Below are 24,404 nucleotides of genomic sequence, written 5' to 3'. Positions count from 1 at the left end.
CATAAATGCTGGGAATAAGGGCGTGTTCCATCACCGCCTGGCCCAAAAAAGAATCTTACAGACGGTCAGAAGATGGCTCAGCAGACAATGGCCCCGAGCCTGCTGACATGAGTTCTATTCTCAGGTCCCATGGGATACAAGAAAAAAAAACTGACAAATGGTCCTTTGGCATCCATGTGTGTGCCATGACTCATGATCACACCTAAAAAATGATTGAAAGAAAAAAGAAATTGTTAGAGTCCTTAGTTTGTCTTTTCTCACTTAATTCCAATTCATGTCACCTTAAAATCTGGTTAGTTCACTTTCTACGTCTTCAGGGAATTAATGTTTATATGTTCGCTTTAATATATGATTTGGTTTTATTTTATGTGCATTGGTGTTTTGCCTGCATCTGTGTTTGTGTGACAGTGTCAGAAGCCCGGAACTGGAGTTACAGACAAGTGTGAGCTACCACTTGGGTGCTGGGAATTGAACCCAGGTCCTCTGGAGGAGCAGGCAGTGAGTGCTTTCAACCTCTGAGCCATCTCTCCAGTTCCTAATGTTTATATGTTGATGGGCTCTCCTTATTGGTATCAATTTTAGTGTGTATACTCTGCATACATTCTTTAGCCTGAAACCAATACTTGCCCTATCATTCAGCCTATCCTTCCTTCCCATTGCCTCTAATCAGATAGTCTAAGTTTATGATGCTACCCAAGTAATACTTCCCAAAAGAGAATGAGGTGTCTAGTTTTGGTGAACTGTGCCACATAATAGTGATGATCACCGCTGGTCACAGAAACAGCTGTTCAAAATCACCCAGAAGAAACTTGGAGCCGAGCGTTGATGGTGCACGCCTTTAATCCCAGCACTCGGGAGGCAGAGGCAGGCGGATCTCTGTGAGTTCGAGACCAGCCTGGTCTACAAAGTGAGTTCCAGGACAGCCTCCAAAGCTACAGAGAAACCCTGTCTCGAAAAACCAAAAAAGAAAAAAGAAAAAAGAAAAAAAAAAAAAGAAACTTGGGCTGACACACTGGTTTTAAGGAGAAATCAAATTGGCACTGACCAGGAAGCTTCCTCCCTGTTGGGAAGCTTCTATAGTACTGGAAGGCGCTCTTCAGACTGCTGTGCTAAAGTCCTGTCTTGGCACTGGGGTGGCAGAGGCAAATGATGAGGAGTTCAAGGCCAGCCTCGGCTACAGACTACTTCAGACTGCTTCAGACCACTAAGAATAGGAGCTGGGGAGGTGACTCAGCACTCAAGAGTGCTGCTCTTCCAGAGGGCGGTACCCAGCACCCACGTCTGGCGACTCACAATTGCATGCCACTCCAGTCACGGGGATCTGATGCTCATTTCTGGCCTCTGCAGGCACTCACACACTCATACTCACATACATAAATAAAAATAAATCTTGGGTATAAAAAATAAGAAATGGGTAGTATATGGGAGAAATATTGGCAGACAAGATTAACTTGCTAAGACCCTGAAAGGAGATATGAGATAGTCAGAGAAACTGAGGAAAAAGGGAAGGAGGCGGTAAAACCAGGGTGGTTAGAGGCTAAACCGCCCAACCCGAGCTGAACCAGGATGGATAGCTCCTGCTGCACCCAAAGCTGAAGCAGGGGTTTAGGACATATCCTGGACCCTCCTTCCCTTCCCTGCCCCAGTCTTCCCCCGATAGCTGAAGATTCTAGAATCTATCATGTCATGTAGAGTCTGGGTCCAGACAACTGGACTGTGTCTTGTCTGAGTCTAGCTCTTTTACATGCTAAGAGTTTGATGTAGAACAAGTTATCTCAACTATTTGTGACTCAGTTTCCTCCATTATAAAATGAGGATAAAAACAACACTGACTTCCCAGAGGTGTGGTCACCTTTCAATGAGATAATATATGTAAAGTGCTATGAACAATGCCTGGCATATGTGAGTAATCCCTAGAAGCACTGGAAATATTTGTTGGCATCTATTATTATATGTGTGTACGTGTATATGGTTGTATGTATGCCACAGAACACAGGTAGATGGAATTCCTTCATGCTTCATATGCACCTTGGAATTAACCTGGAGATAAGTTTAAACAATATTTTTAGCAATTCTGCAGGTGAAAACAGGTTTCACTGAATGGAATTTCTTACCTGTGGCACTATGTTGGTGCTCAAATAATTTAAAATTGTGGGAGTGTTTCAGCTTTGGATTTTCAGATTAGGATGTTCATCTTGGGGAAAATACTTAACTTCTCTATGCCTACACTTCCTTGTCTGTAAAATGGAAGTCACCACCGAATCTACCTCACAGGACTGCTGACTGCAGGAACAGACACCTTCCTGTTAAATATTTACTATGTGTGCACTAAACGTTTATTTAGGAATAAGCCTGAAATGTGGGAAAACCTCAACTTGTTATTTTTTGTAAATATTCCCCACCTGTGCCACAGGAAACCAGGAACCACCTTTAAGCCCACAAATTTATTTATTTATTTATTTATTTATTTATTTATTTATTTATTTTTGGTTTTTCGAGACAGGGTTTCTCTGTGTAGCTGCCCTGACTGTCCTGGAATTCACTCTGTAGACTAGGCTGGCCGTGAACTCAGATCCGCCTGCCTCTGCCTCCCGAGTGCTGCGATTAAAGGTGTGAGCCACCACTGCCCGGCTTGGGTTTTGTTTGTTTGTTTGGTTAAGCCCACAAAATTTAATATACCTCCTGTGACTGAGAAGAATAGCTGCTATGGGGGGGGCACTTCATTTCCTGTCTGCCAATGTGCTTAGGGCTCAATTACATTATCTCCCTAAATCTTCACAAGTGCCATAGGAGGGAGTTGCTCTATCATGAACCTCAATTTTAGAGGTCTGCTGAACGGAGGAATAATTTCCTCAAGTTCACGGAACCAGCAAGCGATGAAGCCACATTATGTATTTACCATTTGTTGCGATCTGACTGAGTCTCAGCAGGAGAGTAAGTAGCACTGTTGGGAAAAAGGCACACAGTCTAGGCTCCTACCTACAGGAAGTGTCAGTTTCCAAAGTTGGGGCGGGGGCGGGAGTGATAAACAAACACTGTAAGAGATAATTATAATAGTGCCCGGTGATTGCAACAGTAAAGGCTTACTACCAGAAGAACCACCGGATCTCAGGCGCTGGGTCAAGAAAAAGTACTGAGAATTTAAGTGTCCAAAGACACTTAAGAATTACGGGTAAAGCAGGTATCCTTTGACATAGTGTTACAACGTGCGTCCTGAAAAACAACGCGGGCCGCAGGCAAAAGGCTAACCGGAGCCGGACTGCAAAAGGAACCCGGAAAGGGGCTGAGCGCGGGTGGGCGGGGCCGCGCGGTGACTGGCAGGGGTGGGGCCAGGCTGGCCGCGCCCCTCGTCGCCGGCTGCTGGGCTTCGGCCGGGGTCGGCTGGGCTTGGAGAGCCGTGCAAAGCCGCCTTCCCGCTCCCCTGAGGGCCGCGGGAACCAAGCAGCGCGCCGGCTCGGGGACCGGCGGTCCACAAAGTTTGGTCCTCGGAGGGCGCAGCGTCGAGCCCGGCAGGTGCGGCCGGGCCTGGCCGGGGCGCTCGCGGCCTTGCGGGCGAGCACGGCCGGGCACCGGCGAGGAGCGATCAACTCTGAAGTTGGCAGGAGGTGACGCCCCTGTTCCGCTCCGCCGCGCGTCCAGCCCTGGCATCTCGAGCCCGGGTCGCGCCGGGGCTATGCAGCCCCCGCCAGGCGGCCCCGCGGAGCCCCCCGCCAGGTAGACGAGCGGCGCCCCAGGACCCTGCCGGCACCCTTGCTCCGCTCAGGATGCTGCCGGCCCTCCCCCTCCTCCTCCTCCTCCTCGGTAAGAGTCCCTGCCCCGCGCCCTCCAGGGCTACCCTCGCTGCTGCGAACGCCGCCGCGTCGAGCCTTGGCCCCTCTCGGGTTTTCCCACTTCGTCTGTCCCACCCCACAGCCAAGGAAGGCGACCTTTCAGCGAGGTCACGCACCTCCTTCCGGCTCCTCTACCTCTTCCTATAAACTACCCGGAAGTCTCAGATGGGCCTCCTTCTGGAGTTGCCCAGGTGAAGAAAACTTGTGACTCACTCTGCTGCCCTTTCTCGATCCCCCCTCTAGGAGGTGCTGTGGCCCGTCCAGACCAGGTCACTTTCCCAAATCCTGGTGAGTACAGAATGAAGGTGCACCCAAGAGAAAAGACTGTCCCCTGAATTCTGAAATACACTGTAGTTTTTGGATGGGGACCATCCATTATTTTACAAGAGAGGAAAACTGAGGCCCACGTTGGCATGCACCTGGTAGTTGTTATGAGCTCAGTTTTTGCGTGTGATTTCCGTGTTTTGTCTCCCTAGTTAGGGTAAGGTTTTCCTGAGAGTAAACTTTTCCCTACTGGCTCTGTGGCTGGCACAAAGCCTACCGAACATTACTTATGGTGTTACTTCTGGTGTTGACATTTAAGACAAAGTGTGAAAAATATGAAAAGGAGACAGAGGCAGGAGGATTAGTACAAGGCCAGCCTCAGCCACATGCTAACTTTGAGGATAGCCTAGGCTACATATGACTTTGTCTTGAAATAAAGAATGGAGAGGAAGAGAGGGACCAGCGGGTCTGTAACTGGTGGGCAGGGGTCTCTGTACCTCCTTGAGGCATCCAGAGGTAGCAAGCCTGGGGAGGGGCAGAGTGTTAAAAGACTCTACCAGTAAGTTTCCCAACCTTCTCCCTCCAGCTTGTGAGAGCCCCCCAGCAGTGCTCTTGGAGGTACAGGGCACTTTACAGAGGCCTTTGGGCAGGGACAGCCGCAGCTCTCCTGCCAACTGCACCTGGGTTATCCTGGGCAGCAAGGAACAGACAGTGACTGTCAGGTGAGAACCAAGGGAAGTTCCCCTTTCTCTGTACTGTCCCTTCTGTCTCCCTCTGAGAAGTCATAGATTGCTTCTCTAAGGTGTTTCCAGCCTTGTCCACAGAAGAGTAGAATTTGGTTTGACTGGGTCTGCTCCCAAAGCTTAGCTCCTAGGTCAGTGATGGCAAATTGACAGTGGCATTGGCCGTCTCCAAAGGACTCTAGGAATTATTCTGGGCTCAACTAGACTTGTGACGCACCCTTTAGCCTGTAGCATAGCCTACTTGTTCATGGGCTGGGAACCTTCCTGGGCGCTGGGACTGTGTTAACACCTCATTGGTGGAACACTTGTGTAGGGTGTGCACAAGTCCTGGATCCAGCCCCTACCAAAACCAACCTTCTCCAGGTCCGCCTTCCTGCATTGTTCCTGTACTCTCTCCTCCCTCTCCTCCCCTCCCCTCTCTGCTTCCCTCCCATCTTCTTCCCTCACCCCTCCTACTTTTCCTTCTCTTCTCTCCTCCCCTTGGCTCTCCTTTCATTCTGCTGGTTGTTTTTGAGACAGAATGTTACTACGTAGCTCAGGCTAGCCTTAAGCTTATGCTTCATCTCACCCTTCCAAGTTTTGGGGTTTCCTGTGGAATCACCATGCCCAGTGCATTTTTTTTCTTTCTTTTTCTTTTCCTTTTTGGTTGTTTTTGTTTCATTTTTTTTTTTTTTGCTTTCGGTACTAGGATACAGCTCAGGGTTTCACACATCCTGAGTGAGTTTCTGTCTCTAAGCGACAATCCCAGCCCTGTACCCGAAATCTACTAATGTTCTAAGTCTCCTCCTTGGAGCCCATGTCAACTGGCAGTTTGTCTCACACACTTGATAAGAATTTACCCAGACTGGGGCAGTGGTGGCACACCTTTAATCCCAGCACTCGAGAGGCAGAGTTAGGCAGATTTCTGTGAGTTCAAGGCCAGCCTGACCTATAGCTCCAGGATGGTCAGGGCAACGCAGAGAAAAACCCTGTGTTGGAAAAACAAAAAAGAAAAAGAATATATCCAGAAAGGTGCGTGAGGAAGAGAACAGTCTAAAGAGGCTGTTGTGGCCCAGGGCACAGCCATGGGGAGCTCAGATTTTACCTCTCCTCAGGTTGTCGAGCTGAGCCGTTGTGGTTAACTGAACAACTGTACATTTCGTCAGCTAACTGCTGGGCACTGCACTTGGATGGTGATATTGCAACAGCTGGAGAGTAATAACCCTGATCTTACTACTTAGGACCTTTTTTTTGGTTTCTCGAGACAGGGTTTCTCTGTGGCTTTGGAGGCTGTCCTGGAATTCACTTGGTAGTCCAGGCTGGTCTCGAACTCACAGAGATCCGCCTGCCTCTGCCTCCCGAGTGCTGGCATTAAAGGCGTGCGCCAACAACGCCCCAGCACTACTTAGGACTTTTAACAGCCTAGTCAACCCCTGAGCACAGTTCTCCCAGAGGGCTGGGGTGGGGTTGGGGATCCTGTGGTGTGATGGTGCCATTGGACCGTTTCCCATTGAATATATCTACTGCTGAAGGACTGACTGAGTTTTCATTTGGATCACTGAATCATAGGTAAGCAAGAGTTTGTGCTTCTTAGGCTACTAGGGACCTGTCATCAAGAGGGGAGGGAACTAGCAAAAATCTAGAACATCTCATGTCCTGCTCACCTGTCCCTTCCAGGTTCCAGAAGCTGCACCTGGCCTGCGGCTCAGAGCACTTATTCCTGCGCTCCCCTCTGCAGCCACCAGTCTCCCTGTGTGAGGCTCCTGCCCGCCCTCTGCAGCTTCCAGGGGGCAACGCCACCATCACCTACAGCTATGCTGGGGCCAGAGCTCCCATGGGCCAGGGCTTCTTGCTGTCGTATAGTCAAGGTAGGCTGGATGGGGAGTGCCCTGGGACGGTTACAAGTGGGCATCCCAGGAAGCGGCAGGGATCCCGGAGCCCTGGTGCTTCCCGGTCTCTTTGATGTCTCTGCAGATTGGCTCCTGTGCCTGCAGGAAGAGTTCCAGTGCTTGAACCACCGCTGTATACCAGCTGCGCAGCGCTGTGACGGGGTCGATGCCTGTGGCGATGGCTCTGATGAGGCAGGTTGCAGCTCAGCTCCATTCCCCCCGCTGAACCCAGCCCCTGTCCCCGCTCCAGCCTGCAATCTCACCTTGGAGGACTTTTATGGGGTCTTCTCCTCCCCTGGATATTCACGCCTGGCCTCAGTCTCCCACCCCCAGGCCTGCCTGTGGCTGCTGGACCCCCATGATGGCCGCAGGCTGGCGGTGCGCTTCACAGCCCTGGACTTGGGTTATGGAGATGCGGTGCACGTGTACGATGGTGCTGGGCCCCCTGAGGCCCCCCGACTGCTGCGAAGCCTCACCCACTTCAGCAACGGCAAGGCTGTCACTGTGGAGACCCTGTCTGGTCAGGCCGTTGTGTCCTACCACACAGTTGCTTGGAGCAGTGGCCGGGGCTTTAATGCCACCTACCATGTTCGGGGATACTGTTTACCTTGGGATAGACCCTGTGGCTTGGGCTCAGGCCTGGGGGCTGGCGAAAGTCTAGGTGAGCGCTGCTACAGTGAGGCGCAGCGCTGTGACGGCTCGTGGGACTGTGCCGACGGCACAGATGAGGAGGGTTGCCCTGGCTGCCCGCCCGGGCACTACCCATGTGGAGCTGTTGGCACCCCTGGCGCCACAGCCTGCTACCTGCCTGCCGACCGCTGCAACTACCAGACATTCTGTGCTGACGGAGCGGATGAAAGGCGCTGCCGGCGCTGCCAGCCCGGCAACTTCCGGTGCCGGGATGAGAAGTGTGTGTATGAGACGTGGGTGTGTGACGGACAGCCGGACTGTACCGACGGCAGTGACGAGTGGGACTGCTCCTACGCCCTGCCCCGGAAGGTCATCACGGCCGCAGTGATTGGCAGCCTAGTTTGTGGGCTGTTGCTGGTCATCGCTCTGGGCTGCACCTGCAAACTCTATGCCATCCGCACCCAGGAGTACAGGTCAGTTGGAGTGGGGCTGGCTGTGGCGGAATGGGGACCGAGACTGAGCAGGCCCACCTTGAGGGCCTGCTATGAGTTCATCAGAGTAGTCTCCAGGAAGGAAGGAAGGGCCATGACGTTGGGCAAACCGTGGCATAACTGCTCTGGCCTGGGTGTGGAGGGGAGAGGCCTTCTAGGCTGAGGTACGTCACCCTCACTGGGAGTGACTAGGGACTGAGCGGCCCTCCTTCCCTCCAGCATCTTTGCCCCCCTGTCCCGGATGGAGGCTGAGATCGTGCAGCAGCAGGCGCCTCCTTCCTACGGGCAGCTTATTGCGCAGGGCGCCATCCCACCTGTGGAAGACTTCCCCACAGAGAACCCTAATGACGTAAGTCACCTCTCCAGCTTCCGATCTCATAAGCCAGCCTGGTACTTTACTGTGGCCCCATCGCCGCGCCATGCGCCACCCAGCCGTTTGACCTCCTGACTCTGATGTCCGCCTCCTCTCCTTGCAGAACTCTGTGCTGGGAAACCTGCGCTCTCTGCTCCAGATCTTGCGCCAAGATATGACTCCAGGAGGTCCTTCAGGGGGCCGCCGTCGCCAGCGGGGCCGCTCAGTGCGTCGTCTGGTTCGCCGTCTCCGTCGTTGGGGCCTGCTTCCTCGAACCAATACCCCAGCTCGGACCCCTGAGACCAGATCCCAGGTCACGGCATCTGCTGCTCCCTCTGAGGCCCTGGATGACAGCACAGCTCAAACCTGTGAGGGTGGAGCCGTAGGAGGACAGGACGGGGCTCCTCCACTACCCGTCAAGCCCCCCATCCCAACCCCAAGCACACTTCCGGCCCTTGCTACTGCCTCTGACCCCCCAGGGCCTCCCCCCTCAGTGCCTCTAGAACCCTCACTGCTGTCTGGAGTTGTACAGGTCCTCCGAGGCCGCCTCCTACCCAGCCTGTGGCCCCCAGGACCCACTTGGACCCCAGCTGGACCTCATACAACAGTGCTGGCCCCAGAGGATGAGGATGATGTGTTGTTAATGCCACTGGCTGAGCCAGAGGTCTGGGTAGTCGAGGCAGAGGATGAGCCCCTGCTGGCCTGAGGGAAGCCAGCCATCTTGGGGCTCTGGACACAATGCTATGATCCTTTGGAAGTGGCTAGGCTTCTCCACTATGCTATCTGGTGCAGAAAGTTAGGTGTCCCTCAGGCAGGGAATCAGCTCCCCGAGAGACCCTTCTGTTTCTGACTAAAGGCTCGACCACCACCCTCTGCCTGTCCTGCTGTCCAGGTGACTGTGTTAAGAAAGGTTCCCAAAGGATCATAGGCTTGGACACTCCATCCTTCCCCACCCAAAAGTGGCCTTAAGTACCAGACTGCAGTTGCCTAGAGATCTAGCCCTCAAGTGGGGGATTTGGCCAGGGTGATGGTTTTGCCAGCCTCCATTTGTGGTGCCTGGCCCACTTAGAGAACACAAGTGCTTTTGTCCCCTAGCTGCATCATTGCCTAGGAAATCAAGGAAAAATTAAAATAAAAAATCATAAATTTCGGCCCTTGGTAAGTTAGTCGTGAGCTCCATCCCGCCTCTGCGCCCATCTCTTCCTCTCACTTTGATCCTCCTCCAGAGGATCAGCCTTCTACTTTATTAGCCCTCTTCCTGTTTAGTTTTCAACTGCCTACCTTTCCTTTTTATGCTACTTAGGAGGCAGAACAATTCAAGGACCCTGAGGACTAACCTCCGTCTTCCTTCTCTGGTCCAGCCTCACACTGACTGGTCAGTATGAGGCTCCGCAGCCAGCCTGAACTCACTGCAGGCCAGAAGTTGGAGCCAGCTGAGCCCTGAAGTCAAGAGAGGGTCCATTTATGGACTCCTCAGAACACAGATCACAGCTGCAGTCTGTTCCCTGATAAAACCCAGGAGCCACCCTCACTCTCCACCCCAGCCAGGCAAGGGAGCCTACCCTTCACAGCAGGTAGAGAAGCGGAAGGAAAGTAAGTTTGAGGCTGTGAAAGTGCTGGCATGACTGACCAGATCCAAGGGGTCTTCCTGGAGGAGGGTCGGAGCTGAGTTCTCAGCCATGCTGTCAGCAGTAAGCTCAATTCTAGGCAGGACAAGCAAAAAAACATGGAGGCCAGACCCACCCTCAGTGGAGCCCAAGCAGAGGTCAGAAGAGAAGCGCTGTGGTGGGAGATGAGGGAGTGTTGGAACCCCGCCTCTGCCCCAAGGAACCGGTTTCCCCAGCCTCTCCCTTCTTAGGGCCCTCAACAGCTTGGATCAGGGATACCCTAAAGTCTGACCTCACCCTCAGCAGAGGTGGCTAGGGGTCTTACACTTCTCCCACTGGGCACTCCTTCCCACAAAGATAACCCTTGCACATAGCAAGTGACAGTAGTCCAGCGAGGACCAGGACAGTCAGGGCTACACAGAGAAACCCTGTCTCAAAAAAGAAGTAGTCAAGTTGGAGGTGTACTCCAGTGCGCCTCCTCGTGGTCACCTGGTCTGCGTAGCCCCCTCAGCCCCTGCCAACGGATACCTTAATCCCCGGACCCCTCCAAATTTCCCTTCCTGGGGTGTTTGCAATGCAAAAATGGCCGGAGATTAAGGTGAGGGCTCCTGGTTGGGAAATAGATCCAGTCACTAAGTTCCCCCACCTTTAATTATTTATTTATTTATTTATGTATATGAGTGCTTTATACCAGTCGACTTTATACCAGAAGAGGGCATGGGATCCCTCTATCAGATCCTACCATGTGGTTGCTGGGAATTGAACTCAGGACCTCTGGAAGAGCAGCAGTGCTCTTAACCCCTGGGCCATCTCTCCAGCAACCGCCACCACCCCCTCTGCGCCTGTCTTCCTTTCTTTCTTTCTTTCTTTCTTTCTTTCTTTCTTTCTTTCTTTCTTTCTTTCTTTCTTCTTTCCTTCCTTCCTTCCTTCCTTCCTTCCTTCCTTCCTTCCTTCCTTCCTTCCTTCCTTTAATCTCAGCCACCAAGTGCTGGAATTACAGGCACATAACCATACCAGGTTTATGCAGTACTGGGGCTTGCAGCCAAGGTTTCATACCTGCTGGGTCTGATGGTTAATCTGGGCTGTGGACTAATTCCTCCCAGGAATCCTGACTAATACATTACCAACAATTTAAATTTACTTTGACCAAGGCCCATGGCAGGGGAGGGGAGCTGTGTTACTGTAGCAAACAACAGAGACAACCAGTTTACAAAAAGAAGGTAAGAGTGAGTGTGACGCATAACCTTAGCTCATGCTGAGGCTGGATTGTCATGAGTTCAATGCCAGCCAAGGCTACAAGGCAAGACACTGCTTACACAGTTATTTTAGCTCACAGTAATCTTTGGAGATTTTGCTCTGGGATGCTGTTTGATGAGGGAGCACCACACCATGGCAGACTCATGGCATAGTAAAATCAGTCACTAATGTAGGGGGCAAGGAAAAGGCCGGCGTGCCACATCCCCCTCGGAGGCTGTCCTAGTTACAGTTACTATGGCTACGATGAAAGACCATGACCAAAAGCAACTTGAGGAAAAGGTTTGTTCAGCTTACACTTCCAAGCACTGTTGATCATTGAAAGAAGTCAGGGCAACAGGTGGTGGCGCATGCCTGTAATCACAGCACTCAGGAGGCAGAGGCAGGCGAACCTTTGTGAGTTTGATGCTAGTCTGATCTACAGAGTGAGTTCCAGGACAGCTAGGGCTACACAGAGGTACCCTGTCTCAAAAAAACTTAGCGGGGGAGGAGGAGGAGAAGAATAAGGAGGAGGAAAAGGAGGAGAAGAAGGAGGTAGTCAGGACAGGAACTCAAACAGGGCAAAACCTGGAAGTTGATGCAGAGGCCTTTGTGTGTGTGTGTGTGTGTGTGTGTGTGTGTGTGTGTGTGTGTGTGTGTGTACTGCTTACTGGCTTGCGCCTCATGGCTTGATCAACCTTTATTATAGAACCCAGGACCACCTGCCCAGGGATGGCACCACCCACAATGGACTGGGCCCTCCCCCATCAATCACTAAGAAAATGCCCTGTGCTGGGTGTTGGTGGCACAAACCCTTAATCCCAGCAATCAGGAGGCAGAGGCAGGTGGATCTCTGTGAGTTTGAGGCCAACCTGGTCTACAGAGTGAGCTCCAGGACAGCCAAGGCTACACAGAGAAAACCTGTCTCAATTCCTCCCCACCTCAAAAAAAGGAAAGGAAAATGCCCTACAGCTGGACCACACACACACACATACACACACACACACACGCACACATACACACTTGGGAAAGGGGTCGAGCAGAGGGTGATGCAGATGGTTCAAAGGTTAAAAGCCCTTGCTGGTCTTCCAGAGGACCTGTATTTGATCTCACATCACAACAGCTCCAGGGGATTTGACATCCTCTTCTGGCCTCTGCAGGTACCTACAGACATGTGGCAGACACACATTCATACAGCTGAAATGTAAGATTTTCCAGAAGGTTACGGATCACTCACAGAAACCCATGGCTATCAAGATCACTGCTCCAAGCGTGCTTCTATTACAGAATATACTTCGTATCGAAGTGTGGGTACAGTGTCACTTTAGTTTCAGTTGTCAAGATGGCACACCTGGCAAGAGGAACCCCAAACAGGGACTGCCTATGTCAGACTGGTCTGTGGCCGCCTCTGTGCAGCATTTTTCTTCTTCCTTCCTTCCTTCCTTCCTTCCTTCCTTCCTTCCTTCCTTCCTTCCTTCCTTTCTGTTGTTGTTATTGTTGTTGTTTTGAGACAGGGTTTTTCTGTAGCTTTGGAGGCTGTCCTGGAACTCACCCTATGGACAAGGCTGTCCTCAGACTCACAGAGATCCACCTGTCTCTGCCTCCTGAGTGCTGGGATTAAAGGTGTGCACCACCACCTCCGGGTCAGAACTGTAGGCAATGCTATCCTGGGCATGGGCCCTGGACAGTATGAGAAAGGTAACTGAGTAATGCGGGAAGCAGCTTTCCTCCATGATTTCCGTTTAAGCTCCTGTCTTGTGTTCCTGCCTTGGCATTCCTGATGATGCCCTGCAATCTGAGAGCCAAATAAACCCCTTCCTCCTGAGGTTGTTTTGGGTTTTATCACAGCAACAGAGAAACGAACTAGAACAACAATGACTGAAGGCCCTACAGAATAAAGCACATAGGTTGTGTTAGCTCTTTCAGATCCTGCCGTGGGACTGACCTCCAACTCAGTGGTACTACACATTTTTCCAGGATTACTAATCACTTCTTCTATGGAAAAGTCTACTGAGTGGCAAGATATATCACCAATAAAAGAAGGTTGCAGGGGGTGTTGGAGAGATGACTCAGTGTCTAAGAGCACTGACCGCCCTTCCAGAGGACCCAGGTTCAATTCCCAGCAACAGCATGGTGGTTCACAGCTATCTGCAACTCCAGTTCCAGGAAGCCTAACACCCTCACCAGACATACATGCAGGCAAAACACCTATGCACACAAAATAAAAATGTAAATGGAAAACAACAGTGTAGGCTTTTGGGTTGGAGAGATGGCTCAGTGTTTAAGAGCACTGACTGTCCTTCCAGAGGACCCATGTTCAATTCCCTGCATCCACATGGCAGCTCGTAACTGTAACTCCAGTTTAAGGGACTCCAACACCTTCACACGGACATACATGCAGGCAAGACATGTATGAGATGTGAATAAATGAAATAAAAATGATTTTTTAAAGGTTGCAGATATTTCAGAGAAGGCAAGCAGCTTTGCGTAGAAATGGGGGGAGGTTTCTTGACATCGGGAAGATAAGGATGGGAATCCTAGTGACGCTTGCATGGTGCTTTGGGGACAGGCCACCCACCAACCACTCTAAACTTTTGCATGAAAAGGAAGATTGTTAACACAGAAGAGTACTTGGCAAAATAGGGCGCAGCAGAGGGGTGACTGGGTGCTTAAGGGTCTGCAGAACCTGGAGGAAGGGAGCTGGGCAGACAAGGCGCCGTGGAGGAGTTGTGGTTCTAGCTTTCCATAGCTGCTGTCCATCAATAGATGCTGTCCATCAGTCGTCTTTGTCTCCACGTGCTGCTGCTGGCTAACACTGGCTGCGTGGTGAAGGCAAAATGAAGCCGTACAAAGCTTCCTCGGTGCCCTCCTCTCTCTGCCCGAGGACTTCCGTAGCTCTTCCTCCAGAAGAGTCAGAGTGGAGGAGGTTGGCAGCAGTAGGGAAGCCCTCCCCAGCTTCGCATCTCTTGGCCCATTTCTTTTTGTCAAGTTAGCCTACAGTCTGCCACCCTCTTTTTAGCCACTGAGCACCCACCCTGAACTGGACAGTGGGAAGGGGGCTGGAAACAGCAGAAGTCCTCTGGCTCCCAGGGTCCCCGCCTCCTGCCATCCTCAGCTCCTTCATCCACAGCCCCCTTCCTCCAGGCTGCCCTCTGCAACCTTCTCTTCTGCCTCATGACTGCTCTGCCCAGCCTTCATCAGGCTGTGCCTGTGCAGCGAGTATGCTCCCAGAGGGAAGTGACACAAAGAAAAAGGAGGGGGACAGAAGGAGGGAATCCCGCTTACATCACTGCTCATTAGCATATGTGACCTCATCAGGAGGCGGGACAATTTCCCCAGGTGTGGGGGGGGGCAGAGAACGAGGGGGGGCAGTATTTAAAGGGAAAAGCTGACAGCGCTGCTGAGTGAGGGACTAACTGGTGCCGGGAGCCGCTGGGCTGCACTCGCACATGCACGCCAATGCACACGGACCTTGACACCAACATGGACACGGACACAGAAACCACAGCACTCTGTTCTCCCAGCAGCCGCCAGGCCTCCCCGCCGGGGACACCCACACCAGGTGAGCGCTAATCGGAGTAGGATGCGGCTGAAGCCGTGGGTGGGGAGCTGAAGCTTTTGGGAAGGTCAGTGCCAGGGATCATTGAGGGGGGGAAACAAATGCAGCCAAGGAGACCCCTGCACTTTTGAGGTCTGGACAGCCAAGGGGGAGGGGGGAAAACTGCCCAGGTGCCCCTCCCCCAACACGCCCAGGGCTTTGCTAGAGAAACCGGTACTTGGCCCCTAGGTTAACCTCATCCCTGATAAGCAGAGCCGGCCAGAAGGGAAGGGGGAAGGAAAGGGGCAGCCCGCAAACCTAGGAATCACCAGCTGAGGGGGCTTCCCTGGGGACCTGTTGTAAGGGTTTCTTCTGGCTCCATCTTTGGCTGCCTGCCAAATATTGATCCTGTGCTATTTATAGCCTCGCTCCATCCCCCTTTGTTGTGTCTGTTGTTGTTCCTCTAGTTACCCCAACCCTTGAATTGTCAGCCTCCTCACATACACACTCTCCACCTCTTCCTCCCCACGAAGACAACATTCTCTCCCACTCACTGGGACAGGCAAAAATCCAGGAGTCGTCTCTCTCACACACAAACATGCACCGCGGGTGCTCACTACGTACCGGGACACAGGAGACAGCACACTCCCCTTCTCCAGCCCCCAGACCCCGAACAAGGCCCCTGGAAAGTTTCTCATCTGCCAGCACCTGCCTGCAGCTCTGTTTGAGGACCGAGGTGCAGGAAGCAATAGGAGGGAGGGTCCCTTAGTGGACAGATGGATTGCTTCCCAACTCCACCTGCTCCAGAGGCCTAGTCTAGGGGTGTGCCTGTGTCAGTGCACGCTGTGAGTGGTGTGTAACCCCGTATCAAGTGCCTCCCCTACACCGCACATGTTTTGAACAGGTCGTGTCCAGGATCTATAAGGTGGAGACCATTGTGCTGCTCCTTGAGGGTTCACCACTCTGGGTTTCTGGGTAATTTTAGTGCAAGAGGCTAGACTAATGACTCTCTGTTCTTCTGGGATCATGGTCTTTGTCTGCTCTGAAGAAGCAACCTAAATTGACCCCTGGGCAGATACCTAGACAGACCTCACTATAGCTTCCTTTGCTCTCCCTCTCTAGAAGCAGACACTATGCTTCTGAAACAGAAGCCAGAGAAACTGTTGGCAGAGCTGGACCGGAGTGGGCCACCTCCTGTCCCTGGGGCCCCCAGACGGAGAGGAAGCATGCCCGTACCCTACAAACACCAGCTGCGGCGGGGCCAAGCTGTCGATGAACTTGACTGGCCACCTCAGGCCTCATCTTCTGGCTCCTCTGAGTCCTTGGGCTCAGGGGACACAGCCCGTGCCCCAAAGGATGGTGTCTTTAAAGTCATGCTCCTGGGGGAGAGTGGCGTGGGCAAGACCACACTAGCAGGCACTTTTGGAGGTCTCCAGGAGGACAGTGCTCATGAGATGGAGAACTCAGGTATTGGGGGGCGCCCTGGAGGGCTGGAAGTGTTTCTGGTGTGGACACTGGAGGACAGGGCCTAAGTGAATTTCCCCAGTGTTTTCTGTGGCAGTCTCAGGGGAGGGGTGTTCCCTGCTGTTGGGAGCTAAGGTGTTCCTGGTTACCAGGTCTCACAAGCATCGGGGAGCCTCCTCATAGGCTTTCCTCCCTCTTTCCCAACAGAGGACACTTACGAGAGACGGATCATGGTGGACAAGGAAGAAGTGACTTTAATTGTTTACGACATCTGGGAACAGGTGAGGACTGAGCTGTGGCCCTGAGTGAGCAGGTGAAGCTTCAGGGGCTGGGGAGGGGGCTGGAGAGGGGGCTGGGGAGGGGGACTGGGGAGGGGGACTGGGAGGGGGCTGGGAGGGGGACTGAGGAGGGGGCTGGGAGGGGGACTGAGGAGGGGGACTGGGGAGGGGGACTGGGGAGGGGTGCTGGGAGGGGGACTGAGGAGGGGGCTGGGAAGGGGGACTGGGCAGGGGGACTGGGGAGGGGGACTGGGAGGGGGCACTGCGGAGGGGTGCTGGGAGGGGGACTGAGGAGGGGGACTGGGGAGGGGGGCTGGGAAGGGGGACTGGGGAGGAGGACTGGGGAGGGGTGCTGGGAGGGGGACTGAGGAGGGGGACTGGGGAGGGGGCTGGGAAGGGGGACTGGGGAGGGGGACTGGGGAGGGGTGCTGGGAGGGGGACTGAGGAGGGGGACTGGGGAGGGGGGCTGGGAAGGGGGACTGGGAGGGGGCACTGCGGAGGGGGGCTGGGGAGGGGACTGGGGAGGGGGGCTGGGGAGGGGGGCTGAGGAAGGGGGCTGGGGAGGGGGGCTGGGGAGGGGGAATGCAGAGGGGGATTGGGGAGGGATCTGGGGAGGGGGGCTGGGGAGGGGGCTGGGAAGGGCAGTCTGCCTGGAGCTGCTGACATGGTCCATTCTGGCTCCAACATGGGCTAGAACATGACTTAGCACTGTCATATCCCCAGGAGCAAAGGCCCACCTTGGCATGCCTATCATGGCTGCGACAGCCACCGTTTTTTCAGGACCTTTGGGCTCAGACAAAAGTTAGAATGTGGATTTGGCAAACTCTTGAGCCTCGAGTCAGGGTAGACACAGAAACAGACCCATTCGTGAATACTCCAGCCTGATGTGACAGGACAGACGGCTCCACAGAATCAGTGAAGGATGGAAGGAGAATGTGGGGCTTCTGGACACTGGAACCTGAGGTCACTGTGTAGGGAGACTGGGCTAAGTTCTGTCACTTCTAAGTCTTTTAGCTTTTTATTTTGGGGAACAGGGTCTCACAGTGTAGCCCACACGGGCCCGAATCAAACAACTCTCTTCCTGCCTCAGCTGCTGTGTGTGTGTGGGGGGGTAACAGGTTTACAACATGCTGGGACTCGAGCTCAGGCCTTTGCACACACCACAAACACTCTACAGTTGTGCCCAAGCCTCACGTATTCCTCAATAACATTCTTTTCTAAACCAAGAGCTCAAGCCTAAGAAAGCAGACACCTACTATGAGATCGTATTTCCCTAGCTCTCCCGTGGGACCCACATACTAACTTCTCCATCCTCTACAAGGCCCCTGGGTATCGAAATTCCGCCATTAACTAGCGTCCTAAGCAAGGGCCTCTGTCACATTCGGATTCCTCTTCGCTGAGACGCAGGTTGCAGTCTCTATGCCTGCAGCTCTAGTGTCTTATGGCTCTCTGCTCATCTGCAGGGGGATGCAGGAGGATGGCTGCAGGACCACTGCCTTCAGACGGGGGATGCCTTTCTCATCGTCTTCTCAGTCACAGATCGACGAAGCTTCTCCAAAGTTCCTGAAACCCTTCTGCGGCTCCGGGCTGGAAGGCCCCACCACGACCTACCTGTCATCCTTGTTGGAAACAAGAGCGACCTGGCCCGCTCCCGGGAGGTATCACTGGAGGGTGTGTATCCTGAACGCATTGTGCCCTTGAAATCTCAAGAGATGACTTTCCAGGCCATTCTTCCCCAGGAGGCCCTTTCCTCCTTCCTCCCTGGTGTGTGAGTTGGCATTTAGTCCCGGGTCAGGGACGAGCCCCGCTAGCGAGCTCCCGGGGTCCTCACTAGCCCTCACTGCTCCTCCGAGGCACCTTGCCCACCCACCCTTTCGCACCTCTGCCGTAGGATCCCCACCCAGGTCTGAGCTGGGATTGGGTGGTCCCACCCCCATCTCGCGGCCCACTTGTGCAGGCCCACCCTAGCCACGGGCAAAGCTGCCCATCGGGCGCCTGAGCTGCTTCCTTCCCGCAGAGGGTCGCCACCTGGCCGAGACGCTGAACTGCAAGCACATCGAGACCTCGGCCGCACTGCACCATAATACTCGAGAGCTGTTCGAGGGCGCTGTGCGCCAAATCCGTCTGCGGCGAGGCCGGGGCCACGCCGGGGCCCAGCGACCCGAGCCGGGCAGCCCCGACGGCCCCGCGCCGCCCACGCGCCGCGAGAGCCTCACCAAGAAGGCTAAACGCTTCCTCGCCAACCTGGTGCCGCGCAACGCCAAGTTCTTCAAGCAACGCTCCAGGTCGTGTCACGACCTTTCCGTGCTCTGAGCCGCGGTCGCCATGGCCACTGCAGTCGCCATGGTCACCGTGCCCTCCGCTCGCCCCCTCACCCTACTCCTGCCCGTCTAGGAAACCAAAAATTCCCAGGGTGCCCTGGTGTGAGCGGGAGGCGGGGCCGGGTGGCTGGTCTGTCCCCCGCCTCCACTGCCGAGCACCCGCAGCGCCTGGAGACCTGCGAGCCAGGGAAGAAATCCGTACTGCAAGGTATTTTTTATTAGTGTTAACTCGCAAGAGGCCACCTCTCCTGGCAAGAGACTCCAAACACTAGAACCGGAAAAGTGCTTTGTAGCCTCCTGGATGGAGTTGACCTCCTTGGTACTCTGAACATGCCTTACCTTTAAGCAACTGTTAAAGGTAAAAACCCAGAGATGACTCTTCCAGAGATAACTGAAAATGTTCTCTGATCCGCCGCCCAGGTCCACCTTTGCCCTTAAGAAGTTCTTAAAGGAAAGGGCCTGGGAGTTACTCCTGAGATGGGACTCTGACTTACCAGTCTACTACTATGGCACTCCCCTCCCTTTAAAGTTATTGAAGTTAAGGTGTGGGCAGACTCTCTGCCTTCTAGATGTCCTCAAGTAGAGCTGAGTGCTGGCAACCCCTTTGGCCAGGGCCTAGGAGGCACCAGCAAGGGACCCTCCTTCCCCTTTCAATAAACTTTTTCTATTGCACTGTGTTCATCTTGGCTCTCTGTTCTGGTCGTTCCCAGAGAAGGAGACGTGAGGGGAAGCTCCTGTAACAGGCAGGAAAATCGGGAGGCCTGAGGAGCGAGACCTGGGGCAGGCCCTCAATAACAGGACTGGACAGAAACACTCAGTGATACCAGAGTCCCTGGCTTCAGCTCTGCATCCCAACTCGGTTCTACTCCATCCTACCTGGAGCTGCTGGGGCGGCCTCCTTTAGCTTCAGTCACCCAGCTTTGGCTTGGCTTGGCTCAAGGTGGAGACTATGTCCCCCAAGGATGCCCTGTTAGCCGGGCATGTGAGGGTGGGCTTGTGCCTTCCTTGGCAGAGCCCCACAGCTCCAGCTGTCACCTGCAAAGCCCGTGTGAGAACTGAAGCTGTCACTGCCTCCCCTGGGGACACCCACGCCTGCTGCTGCCTAAGCCATGAGTTTGAACAAAGCGAGCAGAGGCAGCAGCTCTCCTTACCTCTAGATGTTTAGTTCAGCTACCTGGATGCTGACAAGCCAGGCCCCCAAACCATCGTATGCGGCACCCTAGAACCTGGGAGAATGAGGGGCTTCCTAAGCCCTGGTAGCTAAGGAGCAGGGCAGCCCAGCAGAGAGGGTGAGGCGAGAATGCAAAGGATAGAATTGTCCTTAGGAAGAGATTATTTGTTAAGTCTTTGGAGACCTTAGAAGGAGCTGCTGTCTGTTTTACAGTGGAGGAAACCATTCCAGCGGTTTGTCCAGTACATAGTGAGTCGGGGGTATGGGGTGGGAGGGGCTCTACCTGTTAGCTGCCCTGGTTCTACACGGATGGGGTGGAAGTACGGAGAGAAGATGAGTGGACACAACAGACAGAGCCGAGTGATGGCTGTGGCGAAAGTCAGGAGTGTCATCTGGCTGTAGCCATAGTGCAGTAGGAAAGCCTCGAACTCTGGGGCCCTTAACTAGAGGAAACTCAGATTTTCAGCTGCAGGAAAGCACATAGGGCCAATAAGGGACCAGATGGTTGTGCATTTGGGTTGAAACCTCGGGGACATGAAGAGGAGGGTAAGAGATGAGCACTGGAAAGATTTGGAGCCCGACCACAAAGGACCTTAAATGTCAGCAGAGAGTTTGTGCCTAACTGCAGGAAGTGAGTCACTGAAGGTCTCTGCATGTGTAACGTGTCGGCGATGGTCCTTGCAGAAGAGGAGGCTGCTGCAGTTGTGCGCAGACCGGGAGGCAGTGAGTGGTAAGAGTTGCGGGACGACTTCAGGGCTATCGACAGGGATACCCATGGAGGTGATCTGGGCCACCCTGGGCGCTGGCGGTAGAACAGTGCAAGCGTGGGCTGGCAGGCCACACATGACGGGCCTTCATTCAGCACTCAGGAGCCTGAGCCACACAGAGCCAAGGACTGCCTAGTATCCCAACCTTCCTCCTCTGCCTCCAGGGTTTCAACGATAGATGTCAACTTCCATGCCTGGCTTTATTGGGTACTGTGGATTGAACATAGGGCTTCATGCATACTAGGAAAATATTCTCTCAACTACATCCCCAGCCTTGGTTTATTTTTTACTTTTTTCTTTATTATTGGAACTGGAGAAATGGCTCAGTAGTGAAGAGCACCAGCTGCTCTTCTGAAGGACCCAGGTTCGATTCCCAACACCCATAGGGCAGCTCAAAGCTGTCTGTAACACCAGTTCCAGGGAATCTGTGGGGACCAGGTATGTAAGTGGTATGGTACACAGACATACATGCAGGCAAACTCTTATACACACAAAATAATAAACTAATAAAATTTATTATTTCATTTATTTGTGTGCATGGCGTGCATGTGGAGGACAGCTTGTAGGAGCTGGTTTTCTCCTGCCATACGGACCCTGGGGATTGAACACAGCCTGTCAGGCTGTGGCAAGTGCCTTTACCCACTGAGCTATCTCAGCAGACACTGGTTTTGCTTTGAGACAGGGCCTCCCACTGCACCCCAGGCTTCCCTGTACTTCCAGAAATCCTCTTGTCTCAGCCTCATGGAACAACAAGCATAAACTGCCACATCTAGTTTTGAATTAAAAAAAAACTCCCAGCAAGGAGGCAGAGGCAGGCGGATCTCTGTGAGTTTGAGATCAGCCTGGTCTACAAGAGCTAGTTCCAGGCCTCCAAAGTCACAGAGAAACCCTGTCTTGAAAAAAAAAATTCTTATTTTCTGTGAATGGGTGTTTTGCCCAAATGTACTTTGTGTGCGTGCAATGCCCGTTGCATCTACTAGAGGGCACTGGATGCCTTGGAACTGGAGTTAGACAGTTACGAGCCACCATGTGGGTGCCAAGGACAGCGCCAAGGTCCTCTCTGCAAGAGCAGCCAATGCCCCTAACTGCTGAGCTGTCACACCAACCCCCTAGCTTTGGATTTTCAACCATGGCATTTATTGATTGTTCAAAGACCAAATAAGGATAGAATCCAGCACAAAGTGCATGCCTGTGGTCCCTGGGTTTGAAAGGCATCCCTGTCTCAAACAAATAAACAATAATTTAACAAAAAGGCTGGGTGTGGAGGCACATGCATTTAATCCCAGCACTTGGGAGGCAGAGGCAGGTGGATCTCTGTAAATTCCAGGCCAGCCTGGTCTACATAGTAAATTCCAGATCAGTTATGGCTACATAGTAAGACCCTGTCTCAAGAATAAACAAAGCCAGGTGGTGGTGGTGGTGGTGGCCCACACCTTTAATCCCAGCACTTCAGAGGCAGAGGAAGGTGGATTTCAGTGAGTTCAAGGCTAGCCTGGTCTACAAAGTGAGTTCCAGGACTACACAGAGAAACCCTGTCTCGAAAAACAAACAAACAAACAAACAAAGCCAGGCATGGTGTGTCACACCTAGCACTCAGGGCGCAGAGGCAGATCTCAGTTCAAGGCTAGCCTGGTTCACAGAGGTTGCAAGACATCCAGGGCTACACAGAGAGACCTTGTCTAAAACAACAAAAACAATAGATAACTTTTTAAATAGTATAAAAATAAAGTAAACTGTCAGTGTCACAGAAAAAGGAGGACCAAGGAGAGTCCTGGGCACAAGTAGATAAGAAGGCAGAGGAGCTGTTGCCATAGACGTGGTAGAGGAACTAGGATTGGGCACACAAGAAGAATATCACTAGTCAGACGTCAAGGAGGGATAAGGTGGTGGTGCACACCTTTGATGCCAGCACTCAGGAAGCAGAGGCAGGTGGATCTCTGTGAGTTCGAGGCTAGCCTGGTCTACAGAGGAAGTTCCAGGACAACCGGGGCTACACAGAGAAACCCTGTCTCAGAGAAAAAAAAAGGGTAAGGAACAATAAAGGTCCAGTAGTTTCATGAGACGGATGCTTCAAGCATGAATATTGCACACTGAAAACGATGGCAGGACCTCCCCCAGGAGGAAAGCCACATAGCACAAACCTCCCTCCCTCCAACTCAGCAAGTCCCATGAGCCAGACCCATCTGTGTGTTCCCTCCAGACGCCTACGAGAAAGAGTTCAGAACAGACAGAAGCTAAAGCCAGGCTTTCCACCAGCCTTGGGAGAGGTAAGGTCTTCTCTCAGAACCCATCTTCCCTCTGCCCAAGGCAAAGTAGAGTTGTTGGCCTGGGCTGAGATGAGCTGTCAGCAACTAGTCGAGGGGCCCAAGTTGCCTGTGGCTGAGTCAGATGCCCACAGAGCTCTTAGTCTTGAAGTCCATGTTCCCTTACCGTCTCTTGCCATTCATGTAGCTCTGCCCACAAGCCTTCCTAGATGTCCAGACCTTGTATGCTTCCCCTTGACGGGCCAAAGAAAGAGGGCAATTCTTTGTCCAGGAAGGGTCTTTCCATTCCAGCCTTTTGCTACAGCTGTGCAGCTGTGACAGGGGCTCTCCTTTCTGAAAGGGTGCCAGCATTGTGGGAGCAGCCCTCTGGGAATCCCAGGGAGCCCACACATCTCCTTTGTTAATCTAGCAGTTTTAGTCCACAGCAATCTTAGTATACTTTTCTGAGAATTTAATATTTCAACCACAAATGTTTGAAGACATTTTGTTCCCCTCCAGTAGTAAGCATATGCAATATGTCAGGCACTGCGCTGGGAAGACAGACACATGCACGACACTGTCCCAGAGCCTCAGTTAAAGCTGGAAACTTGAGCAAGATGTTGACAGTGCCAAAACAGGTCAAAAGCTGCAGCCACAAGAACAGTCTTAACTGTGAGCTATGTTTTGTGCTCTAGGTATTCTAGATTTAGGAACTGAACCTAAAAAGATACGCAGGATTGGGTCTACATAGTGAGTGTCAGGACAACTAGGGCTACTTAGTGAGACCCTGTCTCAAACACACACACACACACACACACACACACACTATAGACTGGTAAAAGAAAGAAAAACGTTCATTGTAAGAGTGCCAGGAACGGTGGGGCACACCTTTAATGCCAACACTCAGAAAGCAGAGGCGGACGGATCTCTGTGATTTTTAGTCCAGCCTGGTCTACAGAGTGAGGATAGCCAGGGCTACACAGAGAAACCCTGTCTAGATAAAACAAAAACAACATAAGAAAGTGCATGGAGGATCTTACTTCATCCCTGTGCAGAAAGCAATAAAATTGGGGTCTGAGACATGCTAGGCAACCACTCTGCCACAAATATGGATGTCCTTTTTTGTTACAAAGAAAAAAACAAATAGTAAAGTTTATCTTTAGTACATTCATTTATGTGGGTGTGGCTGTGTGTACGTATATGTCTTGGCACACATGTGGAGGCCAGAGGATAGCTTGTGGGAGTGTGTTTTCTCTTTCCACCACATGGTTCCCTAGGATGGCACTCAAGTCACCAGGCTTGGTAGCAAATACCTCACCTGCTGGACCATCTGGCTGTCCCGTATGTGTTGTTTTCATTTCTAAATCTTTATTCTTAACTGTTCAAAAAGAAATGTAGACTGGGCCCACCTCAGTTGCCCAGGCTGGCCTTTCACTCACCTTGTAGCTCAGGCAAACTCTGACTTTGCAAACACACTGTCTCATCCTCCAGTCCTGGGATTACGGGCCTTTACCATCAGCCTGACCTCATGCATTGGAATACAGATGTCCAGGAGCCATAGTTTAAAATATGAATTCAGTTCAGCCTTGCAGGAGGCTTTTCAG

General features: G+C 52.7%; 2 protein-coding genes across 2 annotated transcripts; both read left to right on the top strand.

Annotated features, from left to right (window-relative positions):
* The first annotated feature begins 3,341 nt into the window (after positions 1-3,341).
* Positions 3,342-9,329, top strand: Lrp10 (LDL receptor related protein 10). Its single transcript, XM_005085569.4, has 7 exons — positions 3,342-3,801; positions 4,074-4,118; positions 4,681-4,816; positions 6,494-6,684; positions 6,791-7,808; positions 8,046-8,175; positions 8,303-9,329. The coding sequence occupies exons 1-7, from the start codon at positions 3,765-3,767 to the stop codon at positions 8,882-8,884; spliced, it is 2,139 nt and encodes a 712-aa protein (XP_005085626.1). The 5' UTR covers positions 3,342-3,764; the 3' UTR covers positions 8,885-9,329.
* Positions 9,330-14,390: 5,061 nt separating this feature from the next.
* Rem2 (RRAD and GEM like GTPase 2) lies at positions 14,391-19,291 on the top strand. The gene is made up of 5 exons (XM_005085570.4): positions 14,391-14,580; positions 15,679-16,023; positions 16,228-16,301; positions 17,762-17,969; positions 18,316-19,291. Exons 1-5 carry the CDS (start codon positions 14,478-14,480, stop codon positions 18,609-18,611), a joined length of 1,026 nt encoding a protein of 341 aa, XP_005085627.1. The 5' UTR covers positions 14,391-14,477; the 3' UTR covers positions 18,612-19,291.
* The last annotated feature ends 5,113 nt before the right edge of the window (positions 19,292-24,404 follow it).

The sequence above is a fragment of the Mesocricetus auratus genome, unplaced genomic scaffold (assembly GCF_017639785.1).
Source record: "Mesocricetus auratus isolate SY011 unplaced genomic scaffold, BCM_Maur_2.0 Super-Scaffold_100707, whole genome shotgun sequence".
Classification (NCBI taxonomy): domain Eukaryota; kingdom Metazoa; phylum Chordata; class Mammalia; order Rodentia; family Cricetidae; genus Mesocricetus; species Mesocricetus auratus.
Note: the sequence above shows the minus strand (reverse complement) of the source record. Positions and strands in the feature narration are given on the sequence as shown.